Source organism: Pimephales promelas, chromosome 9, assembly GCF_988280905.1.
Source record: "Pimephales promelas chromosome 9, fPimPro1.hap1.1, whole genome shotgun sequence".
In the NCBI taxonomy this organism is placed as follows: Eukaryota; Metazoa; Chordata; class Actinopteri; order Cypriniformes; family Leuciscidae; genus Pimephales; species Pimephales promelas.
Window position 1 is genome coordinate 32,357,616 of NC_142777.1, and position 19,155 is coordinate 32,376,770.

General features: G+C 38.9%; 1 protein-coding gene across 1 annotated transcript; it reads right to left on the minus strand.

Annotated features, from left to right (window-relative positions):
- Positions 1 to 1,072: 1,072 nt before the first annotated feature.
- fam193b (family with sequence similarity 193 member B) lies at positions 1,073 to 18,755 on the minus strand. The gene is made up of 10 exons (XM_039648916.2): positions 18,437 to 18,755; positions 16,083 to 16,358; positions 14,055 to 14,238; positions 10,826 to 11,041; positions 7,584 to 7,992; positions 5,699 to 5,885; positions 5,356 to 5,589; positions 2,685 to 3,705; positions 2,515 to 2,590; positions 1,073 to 1,525 (listed from the first exon to the last, which is right to left on the minus strand). Exons 1-10 carry the CDS (start codon positions 18,608 to 18,610, stop codon positions 1,429 to 1,431), a joined length of 2,874 nt encoding a protein of 957 aa, XP_039504850.2. The 5' UTR covers positions 18,611 to 18,755; the 3' UTR covers positions 1,073 to 1,428.
- Between the last annotated feature and the right edge of the window lie 400 nt (positions 18,756 to 19,155).

A 19,155-nucleotide genomic window follows, 5' to 3' on the forward strand; every position in this document is an offset into this window, starting at 1 on the left:
ACGATCATAAAACCAGATACCCTAATATTCAACATGATGTCATATCCGTAGTTGGGATTTTTACCAGAAGGGGCTCAGTAAAAAATACAATGCAGACATACAAAGCTATGGAAAGGGCAACCAGATGTTTCAAGTGCCGTACCACAGTGGAGAGTCCTAAATCATCATGAAAAGTCCTTGATTGCAAATAAGTGAAAACAGGTCTGAACTTGTCGCGCACAAGTGGACTGAAACTACATGAGCAGAACTACTGCAATGAGGTCATGCAGCCAAAACAAGGGTGCACTGCCGGAGAACCAACTACAAAATGAAACTCACAACAAGAACGTGGTCACAGCACAGAACTATATCCAAACCACCACAAGGGAGGATCAGCAGGGACACTACCGTAAGATATTGCTCTGGGAATCAGGGATTTTTGCCAAAAGTCAGTTTTGAACAGCATACCATACAGTGTTGAAGGAAACGGGAGAGGTTTGTAGTAGCCTACACTTGTCAGTTTTACTCATCATGCAAAGGAAACGTAGCTCATCTGCCCAAACCTTCAATTCTGTGGATAAAAGTGACAGTCAACGGATACAGGTCTTTAAAATCAATTTCTTTTTAGTGTTGATTCCTTTTCTTTTCTTGAAAATGTCCAAAGTAATAAAAAAAGGTTTCAGACGTCACACATTGTAAGCATATGCACTGATGTTCTCGTCGTTGTTCTAAAGGACAACCAAGTCCATGTGTGCACGGTTCACTTAGTGTGCAAATTAACTGTGTTGGCTGTGAAATCAAATGACATAGGTGTGGTATAGTCTATCCAGATCTTTGTATTTCACGTGGACAAACTACAAACTAAAACATCAGTGAACACAACAGTCTTTTGCTGCCTTTTTACCTCCATTATGACTATCAGACATGATACAGCAATTTGAATTTTGTATTATCAAAAAATCTATTCTAAGACTACAGTATATTTGCAGGGTGAGTTGCGTCAGCAAAAATGCATGATGGTGATCTGCTAGTGGAGAAGTACCTTTTAAAATGAACAGCTGAAAGGGGCTTGATGGGTCAAGCCGTGCCATTGTTGCAAATTTTAAAACATTTTTATTGTAAAATAACTGTGTACATACGACATAAAGCATATAGATGAACTGGATCAGTACCCGAATGTGTTTTAGCGACTTATGCAATAACAAGATGCAGGTTTTCAGATTGAGGTCAGGGTGCAGTGTGATTCCCCACGAACAACAGGTATAACGAAAACACGTTTGATGACTGGTGGTCAAAAATCAAGGTCCCGTGGCATAGAGGCAGAAAGGGCTGTGAGAGGGAGCAACCTTAGGCCTATCGAGTATTAAGTACAGTAACCAAAGGCCAAACTGGTTTTTAGTACAGTCTTGCTGGGAGGGGAGGGGGGATCTGTTTACCATCACCCATCTGTTACTGAGCTGCATTTGAGGGCATCTTTTTGAGGCTGAAGTTGGACCAGTTCACCGCCACCTTCTGTCGGGTTTGTTTAGCAGAGTCGAGGCAAAACCTAAGGAAAAAAAAGGGGAAATTAAAAGAATGTTAAGCAACAAGTGAGACTTTTTCATCTGTATACAATTCTGGTTTACGAGAATGACCTGTGAGGCGATAAAGAGACAAGCGATATCTTTTCCATGTAAATCTAGTTGATATCCTAACAATGAGCACCAGGAAGTTTTGGTTGCCCTATCTAGATTTTAGTCACTATGTCTGCACTTGGTAGCCCCAGCGACAGTCAAATCTCATTGGGAAAAAAAATAAAAAAATCCCATTTTGCATAACTGTATATTAAGCATCTGATATGTTCTAATTGGCATAAAACAGTAATATTGTGAAATATTATAACTAGGGCTGTCATGCATGTGTTAATCGCATCCAAAATAAAAGTTTGTGTTTACATAATATATATATATATATATATATATATATATATAAATACACACACATGCTTGTATATATTTAAGAAATTTATTATATATAAATATAAATACTTCATATATAAATAATTTTTTTTCTTAAATATACATGCATGTGTTTTATTTATATATATATATACAAAATAATTATACACAGTACACCCACATATATTACGTAAACACAAACTTTTATTTTGGATGCGATTAATCGTCTGATAGCCCTAATTATAAAAATTTAAAATAACTGTTTTCTCTGTTAATGTACTTTTTTTTTTTTATAAATAGGAAGTTTAAAAGAACAGCATTTATTATTTTTTACTGTCACTTTTCATCAATTTAATACATCCTTGCTGAATAAACGTATTAATTTGTTTAAAAAATGCTTTTGGACTATAGTGTACCTTCTGTGATCACCATATTAGAGCAGATTTATACTTATAAAAATTATTAATATAAAATGTAACTAAACAAAACTTCTGTATTGTATCCTAAATTTAAGCAATAATAATAAACACGCTGCTTGTCTAAAGGAACACAGCTAAAAAAACAGAGCATTTGGTCTTTGGTAATGACTGGGTTTTACCTCTTGAAATACTCAACCTCACGATCGATCTCATCCATTTCCGTAGGGTCAACATCTTTGGGAAGGAACACATCATCTATCAGGGATAAAGGGGGTGAAAAGTAATGAAGAGCTGAAAATTGTCGAGAAAATATGAGAAGATCAGACCAACTTTCCCAAATGTCACTTACCGATTGCACTTGACTTTTCCGTCTTGTTTTTGTTCTTATTTTTAGTCTTTCCCTTCGGTTGCTGTGCTTGCTGCTGTGAACTGTGAGTGTTGGAGGTGTTTTTAGAGTCCACGTCCCGTGCGTCCGAGAGTTCGTTCTTCCCCCTCTGCGTGTTAGACCCTGTATTATGATGGTGACCGTTTGAAGCTCCGTTGGATGACTGCTTCCAAGCTTTGACCTCTTCTGCTCTCTTATTTCCTGTTTTCTGGGAGTCTGTGTGCTGCTGAGTCTGGTGGTTCTGTTTGGATCCACCTTTGGTGTTCTTATCTGAATCAGCTGCCCTTGTTTCCTGTGCTTTGTGCACCTCAGTTTTCGCTGCTTTCGTATTGGTCGCCTGCTCTTGAGTCGCCTGGTCCTGCTGCCGCTGATTCTGAGGCTTCTTACCCTTCTTTGTCTTGGATCCGGCTGCAGTTGAGGTCTTGGTTTCAGGAACTGCATCGTTGGGTTTGCCAGCAGACACGGTGCCAGGCTGGAGGGACTCTGACCCCGTGGCTGGGCTTCGTTCTGGTGACTGAACACGGATGAGTTTGGAAAGACTGGGTGTGGAGTGGAGCCTCTGGATGTCTTTGGCTGCAGTGGTGGTGTCCTCCCAACCGTTCACTATGTCGAGGTCCCTCTTGAAGTTCCTCAACGAGAGCGGTGCCAGATCCAAGTCTATCTGCTGCAGATCCGAAGATCCATTGAGGTGAGACAGCAGATGGTTTCCTTCCAGTGTCGCGGCCTTCTTCGGGAAGTCGTTGACGTCCAGGTTGAGGTCGTACATGCTGAAGGAGGCACGGATGGAGTCTTTTATGGTGTTTTTGATCTCCTCCAGGCGACTGGTGAGGAAACTGTTAACTCGCTCCAGCTCCAGCTGAGGCCACTCCAACAGTCTGTTTGCTTCCCCATCTCGAGTCGAATCTTCTATGGGATCATGGGGAGATGCCGAACGGGGTTCACCGCTGGCGGCCTCAACGCTGCCCTGAAGAGCCCTCTCCTTCTCCTGTTCAAAATTGTTGATAAAATCATTCACAATTGTATTTTTTAAAAGGATGTTGGAAGAGTAAATGCTGCATTTGCATAAAGACAACAACCAGCAAGTTGGCTTCAAAAAAACTATTTCTGGAAATCAAAAAAGCCAAAGCTTCAAAGGTGCAATCTGGAAACAGAAGCCTGTTAGAAATCAGTGGCTTATCAGTAATGAAATTCAAAATAATAATATTTTTAAGCATATTATCCAAGCATGCATGTGCGAGCGCACACACAAACACACTGTTCAAACAAAATTGTTATACTTTTATATATTAAAATGCTATTTATTTCTGTGATGGGAAATCTGAATTGTCAAAAGAAAAAGGTGCATTTATATATACATTTATTTACAATTAGTTATATTCATTAGCATATTTAGGAATGTTTGGAATAGCATATCAACATACAGGTTAAACTCGAAAAATTAGAATATCGTGCAAAAGTTTATTTATTTCAGTAATTCAACTTAAAATGTGAAACTAATATATTATATAGACTCATTACATGCAAAGTGAGATATTTCAAGCCTTTATTTGTTATCATTGTGATGATTATGGCTTACAGCTTATGAAAATCTTTTCACAATATTCTAATTTTGAATTTGAGGTTTTCATAAGTTGTATGCCATAATCATCAAAATTATAACAAATAAAGACTTGAAATATCTCACTTTGCATGTAATGAGTCAATATAATATATAAGTTTCACATTTTAAGTTGAATTACTGAAATAAATTAACTTTTGCATGATATTCAAAAATATTCAAACAACCAATACTGCAGTTTAAAGTGTCTATATAGAGGGTATGCGCGTGACGTCACCGTCGGCTGGAGTGCCTGCAGTTACTCACAGTGAGTGGCAAAAAGACTGAGCGGCTGTATTTGTTTTTAGCGTGAATGTCGCGAAAAACAAACACAACACATATAAAGTGGGAAAGAGATTTGCGATTGACTGTACAGCTAGATTTGACAAAAAATCAGAGGTATATTTTTACAGACTGCTATAGAAAGAGGAGCAAATGGATCAACCGGAATCATGCTGAATTTAGGTGTAAAGCCATACCCATATATTTTGTATTGTTATATATAATAACAACATCAATTAAATATTTATCATTGCATATTCTGCATTATTGGATGTTTTTTAATAAACACTGACCAAAAAAAAAAAAAAACTATAAAGTTTTAAGGCTGGACGATATATTATGATATACAGTATATAGGTTATACATAACACTGATATAAGTGATTTAGACCTACCTATATTGTATTTAAATAAAGCGTTCACAGGCAAATTTGCTTTATGTTTAGGTCTATATTGCTTTTATTTTCCCGGTGTCGAAATCAGACAAACATAAATGTCAGGCAACACGATTCCTGGCTGCATGTCAATATCCATAAATCACTGGATCTTTAGTAAGTTGTAAGGAACAATTTATTGAGTCTAACATTAAGCTTAAATTGATAAAATTGATCGTTTTAGTCGCATTTTCCCCTATTAAATCCAGTCACGCAGCAGATCTTTTGCCACTCAGTCAGGCTGAGGGGGGTTGTTCCGGTGGGAAAGTGACGTCGTCAATATATTCCCTCTATCGCACACAGTCAAATGGAAAACACTGTACCTTTTTCTTCTGTTTGTGCCGTGCCCGTTTAGCAGCCTTGGCACTGTTGATGGGTTTGGGCTCTGTGCTGTTGATGAAGTCCAGGAGTTCATCCACATCTCGATGGTCTATGGCACTCGGTGCTGCAGAGTCTAGATCCTGCCTCTGAGGAAGTTCCTCTTTACGGCGAGTCAGTCTGGACCGAAGCTTCTCCCTGATCTCAGCATAGTTCCGACTGGTGGGGGCAGCCGGAGGCTGTAGGGGGGGAAGATGATGAATAATTTCAGACACAATGAGAGCACACAAACATAATGTATTAGAGCAATGTCTAAAGATTAAAGATGGAGCATTAGGTAAACAGTACCGCGTTGTGGCCGAAGAACTCGCAGTAGCAACAGTCACAGTATTTCCCGTCCTTCTGATTGTTGGAAGAGGACGCACAGGAGCTCCGCTCCGAGCTGCTGTCCTCATCATCTCCTTCTTCAAGCTCACAGGGCGGAGCGTGACACAACGACCCATTGGGCAACTTGTGCCCTTTACATGCCTGGTCCCTGCTCAAACAGAACAACACAACTTTAGACACAAATTGTCTTCAATTCACAAGCTTGTGATTCGGTTTCATTTGATTTGATATAGATTCATCTGGAATGGATATACTGTATATCAGGTCAATTATTTTCAAGGAAAATAAAAATACCTCTCAAATAAAGCTGTAAACTATACAGGGAACCCAGTCAGTGGTACAATGACTGTGATATTAAGGATTCAAACTAACAACTGATTAGGGATACAAACATTTAAATTTGCTATAATAACAATTTATAATAAAAAAACTTTTTAAAGAGGTAATTATGTTTCTTGAATAAATATAAAGAAATAAACGGTGCCATCATAAAAAAGTAGTTTTAATGATTGATTTATTCAAACATCCATTATATATTGAAGAACAGGATAAGTAAAATTCAAGGAATATGTAATATGGTGCATATGCTTCTCTCTAGGGTTTATTTTTCAAGCTAACAATCGAGCTGTAGACACTGAATGGCTTGTCTGAAGTAAATGTGATGACAGGTGACATTTGCAAGCTATTTCATCGACGTCTTTCTGTGATTCAAAACACTGTGTTTTACTGTATCTTTCAACATACAGTACCTTCTGATGTTCATTCATGTTTATTTCATGATATAACTAATAGTTAAGAGGAAGAGATGATCAGTAAGTCAGTGGCTATACATGGGAGACCCAATGTTTTTTTTCAAAACAACATTGACAGACTCTAATGCTGCGACTTTGTTTCATATCATAACAAAGCACTACGTTTATTGCGATTTATTGGATGGGAGGCGCACTACAAATAATGTTAAAGGCAAAATGAACCTTTGGTCTAATTACACATTGGTACCTAGTCGACCGTTCTCTGAGATTTTTTTTCATGATAAATCGAATGTAAAGAGTTTTATCTCTAAAACCTGTTTATGCTAGTATATGGGGGCATTTAATAAGTAAAAACAAATCACTTCTTAATACCACTAAAGTTAATACCAACTTTGTAAGTGTACAGACCATTTAATAAGAAGATATTTTATAAAGACAGTCCACTTCGTGTATACAGGCGGCGCCATCTTTGGAAAACAGTCTCGACAAGTCAAACCACGAACGCCATTCATACAGTTCAGAAATTCGCTCACTTAGCACGGCGTTCGTGGTTCGACTAGTCGAGACTGTTTTCCAAAGATGGCTCCTGTCTGTATACACGAAGTAGACTGTCTTTATAGAATATCTTCTTATTAAACAGTCTGTACACTTACAAAGTTCTCAATGCTTCGTTTTGCATGTAGGGACCCTCATTATGTTACTGTGTTAGTGTGGGGCTATTTTGAGGCTTTTTAGTGGTATAAACTAGCGATTTCTTTTTACTTATTATATGCTCCCATTACTAGCATTATACGCTAAACAGTTTTTAGAGATAAAACTCTTTACATTAAATTATCATGAAAACAAATCTCAGAGAACGGTCGACTAGGTACCAATGTGTAATTAGACCAATGGTTCATTTTGCACCGGAGTTCTCCTTAAGTAAAGTTTTGTTTATGCATCGATAAAAAAAGAGCATAGACTAAAATATCGATTCCTGGGATTTAAGAATAGAATCGATTAAAGCGAATGGGAATGAATAAATCGATATTTTCAACAAAGCCATACCAGTTAACATACAGAGATGTTAAGTAATGAAATCAACCCATGCTCACCTGCATGCCCCAGACGTCAGATGGCCAGCATTGGAAGAGGCTACAGGGCTGCCGTTACTGTGTCCGTTGCAGGGGTGATTGCAGCCTATGAGTGAGTTGCCGAGTTTGCCGTGTTGCGTGTTAACAGCGGGAATGTGGGAATTCTTGCAGGCATTGGGCTTGTGCAGGGCCACCGGACTGTCCGCCCCACTCGAGTGCTTGGCTGTGGGAGAGTGAATGTTTGGTACCAACGAAGAGAAAGGAGGATGCGAAGGCAGCCCCGGACTAGCGGAGTTGACGTGAACATGCTGACTGGAGTTTTGTTTGGGAGGCAGCAGCGAGGAATGCTGGGATGAGAGACCCGTTGGACTGTTGGGCGGCACTGACAGGTCTGCAGCTTGGTGATGATCGTTTGGGTGGAACGCTTCACCTGGAGAGAAACACATTTAGTTTTAGTCTTTAGGGGATGTGCAATTAATTTGCATCCAGATGCAAGTGATAAATCAACTCTTCCACGTTAATTAGAGTGACAGCAACAAGCAACGGGACACTTTCTCGGTGGCTTGGTTTCTATTTTTTGTGAAACTTCATTGGTTCATAATCCCACCGTACATAACGGTTTATCAAATATCGAAATGATCTGATTGGATGTGATTGTGACACTTTGCAGTGATGTCTGACACTTTTTTTGTCACATCAAATTTGGTTAGGAAATGGTGTAAATTTGAAAGCTTTGCGGCTCGCACCCATTACATAATGCGATGCAATATGGACAGCTAAAAAAGCAAATGGTGAAAGAATATAAATTAAAATGTGTTCAAATTTTAACTGTGTACATTAAATCTGAAGCGCATTCATACAATCCCTTTTAGTCTTTCTACTGCAACACTGTGCTAAAATTAGAACAAGCACTTCGACCTGCAATCTATCTTCTATCCCTAAACACAATGTCGTCAATAGAACCATTGGGATAAAAAATAAAATCGGATATTACCAGATTCCACATGTAAATACACCTAAACAAAGTGGTAAATGACATTCTAGTCACACTCAGTTAGTTAATGCATTAGGTTAGGGATGCACCGATACCGATACCGGTATCTGGTATCGGCCTCGATACCACATTTTCTAAAGTACTCGTACTCGTTAAAAGTCCCCCGATACCGGGGACCGATACCATGTTCTGAGAAATGGGTTAATCACAGGCTCCGAGTGCACTGCCCACCCCCAGGCTCCGGCTGCAGCTCAGAGCGGGGAGATGGGGAGACATGTCAGCCGTGTGGAACAGTGATGCGCGGGTCAATGTATATGTATAAACAACCCGCACACTACCAACGTTTTCAACTACCCACCCGCTACTCGGACCGCAAAAAAAGTAAGAAAATATTGTACCCGACCCTCTTCCTGACCGTATTTTTTAAAAGTAGTACATGCTCATCGTAGCGTCATTGGGCCATAAACGTGTAACAACACAGCATCGCAAGAAGACGTAGCCTACAAAGGCAGCACTTTGGTCATCATCTTTCATTATTTCGGTAAATGTCTCCCACACTTACTCTTTCTATTTGTGTATTTGCGGAGCTTCCACTCCCCAGTCTTCACCTTTTCTCTTGCCGCCTCCATCTCTCTGCAGACTAGTGATCATAGACATGGCCGGTTCGTGAACGAATCGGTTCTTTTTAATCAACCGGTCGAACCAGTACGCTAAATCGAACTGAATCATTCGCATCAGTTCACGTCTTGCGTCAGTGCTGATCCACAAGGTACTACAGTTACTCACTTTCAGACATGCCTGACAGTCCCTCCGAGTTGAAATAAACCAATATCCCGAATTATATTTTACTCCAGTAACTCTAACAGTTCACTGAACTGAGACATGTTGTTGATACTGCTGATACTGCGCATCCGCGTATTGTAACGGATCACACCAGCAGAACTGAGAACTGTTTAGACTGAGCTTGTGTGTCATCTTCGTGCCAGTTATTCAGCCAATAAATAAATTCGGCCTATATATTTCATAGAAAATTCTATCTAGTACTATATAAATACAAAGGTTTAATTGGCATTTTTTTCCAAACGACCTGACCGACCGCGACCCGAATATCATTAAAAATATTTTTGGATGACCCGTAACTGCGGGTAACCGCGGGTGACCGCGGCGCAGGCACCCGCTCATTTTGGATCAACCCGTGCATCACTGATGTGGAACAATTTCAAAGTGAATGGCTTTGGATTAGGAGAATAAGTTTACTTGTAGTCGCCAAGTTACTTATAGTCAGTTGAATGTCTGTTGGGGGACCAAATAAATAAAGTGTTATCAGATATTAAGCTGATCGTACTAATACTCTAGTCTACTAATACTCTAATGACAGTTAGTTGACATGTAATTGAAAAGTTACTTATAGTTAGTAAAGTGGACTATCGAAATAAAGTGTTACCCAAGTAATTTAATCAAGGACCTAAAAACCCGTATATAAAAATATTTAAATCATGTTTTTTTTTTATTTTTTATTAAGTACTCAGTATCGGTATCGGCGAGTACTGAAATGCAAGTACTCGTACTCGTTTTCCAAAAAAGTGGTATCGGTGCATCCCTACATTAGGTATCATGAATTAACAGTGAACAATACTTTTACAGGCTTTATTGATCATGGCTAATGTTAAATTCTACATACAATACCATTCAAATGTTTAGGGTCCATAAGTTTTTTTTTTTTAAAAGACATGAATAATTTTAATCAGCAAGGACATACTTAATTGCTCAAACGTGGCAGTAAAGCCATTTATTATGTTACAAAAGATTTCTATTTTAAAATAAATCCTGCTCTTTTGAACTTTGTATTCATCAAATAATCCTGAATAAAAAGTATTACCATTTTTCACAAAAATATTAAGCAGCACAATGGTTTTCAATACTGATAATAATTAAAAATCTTTCTCAAATCAGCATATTAGAGTGATTTCTGAAGGATCATGTGACACTGAGGACTGGAGTAAGTATCATGACAGGAATTACATTCTCAGTTATTTTAAATTGTAAAAATATTTCTCAATATTACAGTATTATTGATCAAATAAATGCAGATCAAATAATTCTTTCAAATATATTAAAAACTCTTACCGACCCCAACTTTGTGAAAGATTCTTACCATTACAAGTCAATTAACATTAATGTATTATGAATGCACATGAATTAACAATAGCATATTTATAAATGAATATTAACCTAGAAGTATAAATGAACAAATAAATTGTGTTCTCACCTGGAGGAGTTGGTCGTCGACACATTGTCTTGAAGTGCTTGGGGTTGGTCTTACATAGATCAGTGGAGGCAGACAGTGTCCCAGGAGAAGTTGCATTGGAATTCTGGGATGAGGGATGACTGTAGGGACAGACTTTAGTCCCGAATGTTTTGGCAGCCTTCCCGGGTGCATCATGAGAAGATCTCTTCTCATGGCACGCTGGTACCAACGTCCCACCTACCAGGACAAGAAATAACATAATCAGTCTTATTTCTACAGCCAAATTCTATTTAATACTTAAAGGGGTCATAATATGCCCTTTTATGAAGATTTTATTTTGGTTTTTTCATTAGTACAGCTCCACTCTCTGCAGTCTTGCCCAAACGCGTCATTTAGTTCTGGTTTCCATGAAGCCCCTCCTTCAGAAATGCGAATTGTCCAGTGATTGGTTAGCTGACCCAGTGTGCAATGATTGGCACGGCACGGTGTGTTTTGTGTTCAGGAAATGTCACGCCCCTTCATAACCACGAGCTCTACTCAATTTCAAACCAATTCAAATCTATTTCAGACTTAAGAATGTTAACAAACAAGAGGATCGCCCAGAACGGATTTCATGCACAGACGGATTTCACAGGACGTTTCAGAGTGGTACGTTTTTTGTTGTTGTAATTTTCTTATACATTTTAAATACATTGTATCTTGAGCATTTCATGCGTTGTTTTTGCCTCTTCACGATGACTCGCTTGGTTCAGTCCTCAGTTGTAAGTCGTTTTGGATAAAAGCGCCTGCTAAATGACTAAATGTAAAATGTAAATGTAGATACGATGTTACACGATTTAATCATAACATTTGTCAGAAAAATGTATGGGAATACAAACAGTAATCGATCAGAAAATCATGTTATGGTTATAACCATGTCAAAAGCTATAGTAAACACTATATCAACACAAATGTTGGCTAACAGGCGAGCGTAACAACAACATAAAACTAATAATTGGAACTGTTAATAGAAAACGTCTCGGTTACGTACGTAACCCTCGTTCCCAGAAGGAGGGAACAGAGACGTTACGTCCCCTTGCCACAATTGCTGTGCTTACTGGCTCAGCTCCTCTGCACAAAGCAAATGTGCATTGCATCAGCTTCCTTATATATACTCGCGCTGCGGGGCGGAGCGCAATATGCAAATTTCATTGGCTTGTTTAGTTTACGCTCGAAGGTGATTGGGCTCTCAGGCAAGATCCCAATAGGTCGGTGACATCGACATAACGTTAAACATGACCGACTGAAAGACATACTTACAAGTTATGATCCACAACCAACAGATTGTCCCAACAAAGAGGGAACTGTTCAATATCAGGAGAAGCTTTTGTGCGTTGTCCAAGAGACAAGTTTTTTCCTCAACTCATTTGTTTGACCTTCCTATGCCTGACGAACTTAGATTGGTTAAAACTTGAAACACTGTTCCTGAACATTAAAATCCCAATGTTCTATCTGTGTGCTGCACATTTTACGGAGAACAGCTTCCAGAAACTAAGAGAGTACAATGCAGGCTACATAGCAGCAGCTCAGCCAAGCCTAGTCCGCTGGAAAAAAACACGTTGAGCCGTTCGTTTTAAGCCTAGTTCACACTACGTGATTTTAAGCCCGATTTAAGCCCGATTTGCAAATTGTTGAGTCGCCGACAAGTCAGGGTGTTATCGCGTGCAAATCGCGGGCGATTAGCGGACGATTAACGCTCGCCAATCCGTTAGTGTGAAAGAGCCAACAACGCATCAAAGACAGCTCGCAGACACCTCGCAGACAGGTCACCGAGCTCAGAAAAATATCTAGCCTGCTAGATATCTCGAGCAGTCGCGCGACTCAATCTCAGTGATGTCATGAGTACAGCCAATCATAGCAACGCATGGGTTGAGGACACCAGGTAAATCTTACTTTTTCTTTTTTGCATTTTTTTTCTCAGAGCAGATCGTCGAGCAAACAGTGTGCAGCACTAGTTTCTGTCTGACGTCCATATTCGCGTGTTATGTTCTTCTCTGTAGTTTCGCGTCATTTCTGGTTCGTTTTATTGCGTGGTTTTTCGTTACAAAACATGGTTTCTAGACCAGATAGAATCGTGTTGTTGTCAACTCGTTATTTGTTTGATTATTTTCAGGATTTAGACCGTACTATAGTACTGAAACAGCTCTCATTGAGTCACAAATGATATGCTCTTATCATCCGATCGTGGTTGTATCTCTATGCAGTGCGTTGTTAACTCGTGTAGTGAGTTACCTCCTGTTGTGGATCAATCACGTTGTGTTGTGTGGTGTGAACAGCTAAACAACTTGAACACTCATGATTTCACTGAGAGCAAGTCATGTAATGTGAACTGCACAGTTCAGCCCAACATTTTAAAATCATGTAGTGTGAACTAGGCTTTAGTTCTTGAAAGGGGGAATCTGTCAAATAAAATATCTCCATTTGGAGTAGATTTTGTATCCTTGAAGCTTTTGTAACCTTGCAGATCATTTTTTATGCTAAAACAGCAACATCACACTAACTAAAGTGAAAAAGCATAATATAACACCTTTAAGAAAACAATTCCACAGACTACACAAAATTTGATCAGGTCTTAAAGGGATACTCCACTTTTTTTGGAAATAGGCTCATTTTACCACTCCCCCCAGAGTTAAACAGTTGAGTTTTACCGTTTTCAAATCCATTAAGCTGATTTTTTTATATTTTGAAGAATATCAGTAACCAGACAGTTTCTGGTCTCATTGACTTCCATAGTAGGAAAAAAAATATACTATGGAAGTCAATGAGACCAGAAACTGTCTGTTTACTGATATTCTTCTAAATATCAGAAAATCTGCTGAATGGATTCGAAAACGGTAAAACTCAACTGTTTAAATCTGGGGGAGTTGTAAAATGTAAAATTTCCAAAAAAAGTGGAGTATCCCTTTAAGTGGTTTATTTTGTCACTATGCCTATCTGACTGTACATTATCCTGCTTGTTACACAGCTAAGTACCAAATAAATCAATTAATGAGCATGACATATTGATTTGAGTTTATCGTCTGAGAATAAAAATTGAATTATGGAGTGATATGAAACATGAAACTTGCACAGTTATGTAGAAAAAAGGCTGCCTATTCAGTGGGCATTATACAAAAAAAAAAAAATCAGAACACACAATACTACATTTGACCAATCAGAAACAAGTGTTCAAGAGTGCCATGTAATGACGTAAAAGAGCAGGAAGCCGTACCCTGTGAAAGTGCAGGTGTGCTGTGGTTGCAGTGAGACCCTCCATTAGAATGAGCCGAATTCCAAAGGCCAGACAGTTTGCGCGCGGAGAGGAAGGAGCTGGGGTCCCAATCCACCGAGCTATGCTCCGGATAACCATTCCCACAGCTCTGAGACTTACATGAGGACGAGTGGGACAGCGGCACCTGGATAACGACACATCCATCTTTTAGACAAGTGACAGAAAGCAAAATGTGAGTCTGTAAAATCTTTTAGGGATCTTTAGGGAAATTATGTTTCAGTAGACATGCGAGCCCTATCAGACTGTGTTATGTACACAGGATTGTCGTCAATGACCTGCTGAGCTTTCCTGTCTAAAGAAGGAACGGTTTTGGTCACACTAGGTATGTTTCCATCCACCTATTTTTATCCGCATTTTGGGATGTTACATAGAAAAAACGCTGGGTGGAAACGGCAAGATGTGCTTAAATTCTAAAAATCACGCTCAATTGAGGCGGATACATTGTGGGACAGAGGCATCCTATAAAGAGACAAGCACATAAACTATGACAGAAACACGTTTTACCAATAAATCCCCCGATGCGCAACAAAAAAAGTTGTGTGACTTTGTGTCAACAGTGGATGAGATTAGATTACTGGACTAACCAGTCGATCAATTTCATCGCACAGGCACTGCATCTCCAATTTATCATTCTGAAATGCCTGAGCAAAAGTCTGTCATCAGAATGCTTTGGTATAATGACCCTCCAGTAGTGTCTCGCATGATTGCGTTCCCAAACACCAGGCATCTGAACGCAAGATAGCATGACGGCATTAATTGTGTTTCGTCTGCGCATTCTGAGACGCAAGTCATTTATGATGTAGGAAAAAAAAAAGCCTCCATTGCAGCAACCTCCATTTTTATTACAGATATTTTGTGACAATATCCCAGGAAGTGATGATTTTGTTCTCTTGAACACATGCGATGGAAATGCAGCTTCATTTTTAGCGTTTTAGCCGATACCGTTTAGTTTTTAACGTTTTAGCCGATATTCCAATTTGGCGCATTTAAGTTAAATTCATGAAAACATAACTACTGTTCTTCGTGCAATCAAAGTATAGAAGCAAACTTAACATCCTCAAATCTTTATGAACAATCATCTAGTAGTACAATCTTCCAATAAAAATAAACCAGACAAAAAGGACCACTTGATACAGTACCAACTTACACCTCTATGCCAAAAAAAGGATTTGGACACTTAACACACGTACTATATGAACACCACTGCATTAAAAAATAAATAAAACACTTTATTATTTTATTATCTGTGTTACCTTTTTTACATTTATTTATGTAATGGCATTTTAAATGTATTTTCTTTTAAGGAAGATAGCACTTTGTTTGTCATACCAAACAAAACAAAAAAAGTTTGTTAGGTATGAAATGACGAAATGACTTTCTGGATGTCAAATATTTGTTAAACGTGTGTGAACCTAAAAGGAACAGACTTCATTGATTAAAATGAACAAGAATAGTTCAGAACAGTGAAGTTAGTTTTCAAAAAGGCTTTAGTGTGATTTGTTTACCACTTGGTTTGATGTTTTGTATTTAATGCAATGATGTCTAGAGCCCAATTATTATTTTTTTTATTCTATATTCGGAAGTATAAATTATTGCTTCTTACAAAAACGTAGACATGCTCATAGTTAAAGGGTTAGTTCACCCAAAAATGAGCCACTGAAGTCACTTGGACTATTTTAACGATGTCTTGAATAACTTTTCGGGGCCGGCAAGTTTCAATCCCTCAAGAAGCCTATGGACTAGTATTGAGGAGTGATCCAGCTCTCAGATTTCATGAAAAATATCTTAATTTGTGTTCCGAAGATGAACGAAGGTCTTATGGGGTTGAAACAACATGAGGGTGAGTAAATACTGACAGAATTCTCATTTTTGGGTGAACTATCCCTTTAAGATAAATATGAATTAACCCATCCATCTCATATATATATATATATGTATGTATATGCAATATTATTCTGTCTCAATAACCTGCGTAGTTTGCTCCTGAAGCGTTCTCCTCTCCTCCTCTTCCACACTCTTCCTGCAGCTCTGGCAGATCCACAACGGCACCTCACCCAACAGCGACTGAGAGAGCGAAGGCACGGCGTCTGCCAGCTTGCGGCCCGGAACCTCCCTAAGCAGGGCCTGGGACAGCGCGGGCACAGCCTCTGCCAGTTTGGACCCGTGACTGGGGAGCCCATTCACCTGGCCTGCCCCCCAGTCTTTAAACTCCCGATGGCACAGCAAGCAGCATGTATGCATGGACTGTGTGATCAGAGCAAATGAGTTAGCAAAAACCAATAAATTGTATTCACTAAAATATCTATGTAATCCCGTATTCCCTGATTTGTCCAGGTATTTATTTCATGACCATGGGAACCGTAGATATCCCACAATCCTGTGCAAGTTGTTCAGTAGACGGTAGAAAAATTAAATTAGGCATCCAATGGAGTAAAATCAAATTAAATGGGTTCATAAACGATAATATGACGATTCATTTTCTACAAGGAAATAACCACTGTCTCTACAGACATTAAATATTTGCTTGGTTATGTCTAAAGCTCATTTTAATTTGTTCTAGATCATTAGAGATAATGTTGTAGTGTTTTGGAAGAAAGCAGTTTATTAAAAATATTCAGACAAAAACGCTGTCTGTCAATTCAATGACAGACTGGTCAGTAGAAAAGCTTTTTTATAGCAGGAACTCAATAATTAATGAATGATTCTTTGCAAATAAGTTGTTAAATTGTAAACCAGACCTGTGTAAATAAACTACATTAGAAATATCAGGGTTATTATTATTATTTTTTACTGTTTCAACTATTTCAGAAATTTAAAAGCGTTTAGCAAGACTGCTGTAACCCACCAAAACAAATACCACACATTCAGAATCCACTGTACACACTATAATCACGACAAACCAATTGTTAATGCATAAGCTCAAACATTTTTCCTTTATTAACGTTTTTTGTGCATTGGAAGTGTAACATTTAGAGTGTTGCAGATATTAGCAGGTTGGTAAACCTGAAATGTAATCGTATGGCAATATGGTAACCATTGACACAAATATGCCACTGAAGCCTTTTAATGCACAAACACATTAACGTTAATTGTGTCACCCCATAAAGTGAGATTGTGGCTGGGTTAGTAGCGCCGTTTAAGCCTGAGCTATACAGAAATAATTTAGTAGCCAGCCACAGCATTATAGACGACAGCAACACACTGTTAGCTTTGTGCTTCACGGACTTTCGTTTAGCTTTCTTGAACCAGCTAACGTTATATCTGAACAACCAGTGTCGTATAAAACATTCAGATGTAATGTACCTCACTGCTTGGGGCTATAAAAACGCCGTGAAGGCAACACATTTATTTATTTATATCGTTACATAGGTAGCGAGCAAGCTAGTGCTGCTCCGCCCGTGCAGCGCGAGAACAAGCGTAGTGATGGGAAATCCGACTCATTTCCGAGAAACGATTCTTTCGAACAGTTCGTTTCGAAGAACCGGTTCCAAAACAGATTCAGGTATTATTTTACGTCGGGAAGTAATCACGCCAGACATGTGGTCAATCCTGGCGTGGCATATTATATATAAATATATATTTTTAGGTTAAATGTTCTGTTTTATTATACATTATATAAAAGTGTAATTCAGGCTCCTAGCTCAGTTTGTTTTAGACATGATTCGGTTCATTAAAGCAAATTAATTTTAGAATAACGTTTAATTATAATTTACATTAAACAATAATAATATTTACATTGCATTGTCTATTTAAAATGCTGTTTTTTAATAAAACGCTTTTTATTAACATAAAATAAAGTACTGTCATTTAATCAAATCATTAACATTGTCATTACGATTTTATAACATTTCTGTTATGGGCTATTAATATAATATACTTTTTCACCACATCACTCAAAATGCTCTTACTAACACATTACTTACCGGCTTTAGCTCAATATACAAAGCGTACGTTTCTGAAAACGGCTGTCAGTCAGATATTTTGGTCCGAGAACTGTTCTGACAGATTCCATTATTTACAGTCTATGGTTCTGACCGATTCCGTCCGATTCGTGAACAAATCGTTCAGACCAATTTTACGAATCGGTTCGACCAAATCATTAAAGATCCGACTCCAAAGAACAAGTCGTTCATGAATCGGACAGCGCTAATCAGGCGCTACAAAACGCAAAATAAGCGCGAAAACACAAATAACTGCACGTGCAATAGAGTCCTAAATAAAGCGCCCGTAAAAATAGTTTACAAAACCAAGTCTCTAACAGCGAGAACCGGCTCGAGGAGGTGTGCAGTTGGATGGACGTGTTAGCATTAGCTAACAGTTACCTGATTGGTCCTGCTCGCTCCTGCATCTCCTCCAGCACCAGCGCCTTCGCCTGCTGTCGCCGCCGCCGCTTCTGCTCCCGCATCGCCGGGGTTCTTCGACAGGCTCTGCTGCTGCTGCTCCGACACTAAATCCTTGGCCCCGACGCCCTGCTGCTTGCTTTTTTTCCTCGCCATCGCTTTAGCCCGTATTATGCCCGTCGGCTGGTCTCCAGGCTCGGTATATAAACACAGTTTCGGTTCTTATGGGCAGTCTCGAATGCTCCCTGTTCTTTCTCAAGGCAAGACAACAGTGAATATGGCGGAGGACTGGCGCACACACACACACACACACACACTCTCACACACACACTCGAGCAGGTTCAGGGGTCACACGTACTGATGGCAAACGGCTTCAGTAAGGAAGGGGAAAACCGAGGACTCCATGTTTAATGAGGGCAAGATTTCCAGATGACAGAGTACAGTAAGTCAAACTACAGTAGTGCAGGATAGGAGGAGAAATATCAACATAGTAATCACGTGCAGCTTTAATACGTACATGCAAATGTTTTCCTTGATGAGAGTAACGCCAGTAACAAAATATCCTTATACAAACACACACACACACACACACACACACACACACACACACACACACACACACACACACACACATATATATATATATATATATATATATATATATATATATATATATATATATATATATATATATATATATT

Coding starts and splice junctions, on each gene's coding strand:
- fam193b (XM_039648916.2), bottom strand. CDS start 18,610: ATGGCGAGGAAAAAAAGCAAGCAGCAGGGCGTCGGGGCCAAGGATTTA. Junction 11,042..14,054: donor CACACCTGCACTTTCACAGG/GTACGGCTTCCT, acceptor TTGTCCTGGTAG/GTGGGACGTTGGTACCAGCG. Junction 1,526..2,514: donor GAGGTTGAGTATTTCAAGAG/GTAAAACCCAGT, acceptor TTTTTTCCTTAG/GTTTTGCCTCGACTCTGCTA.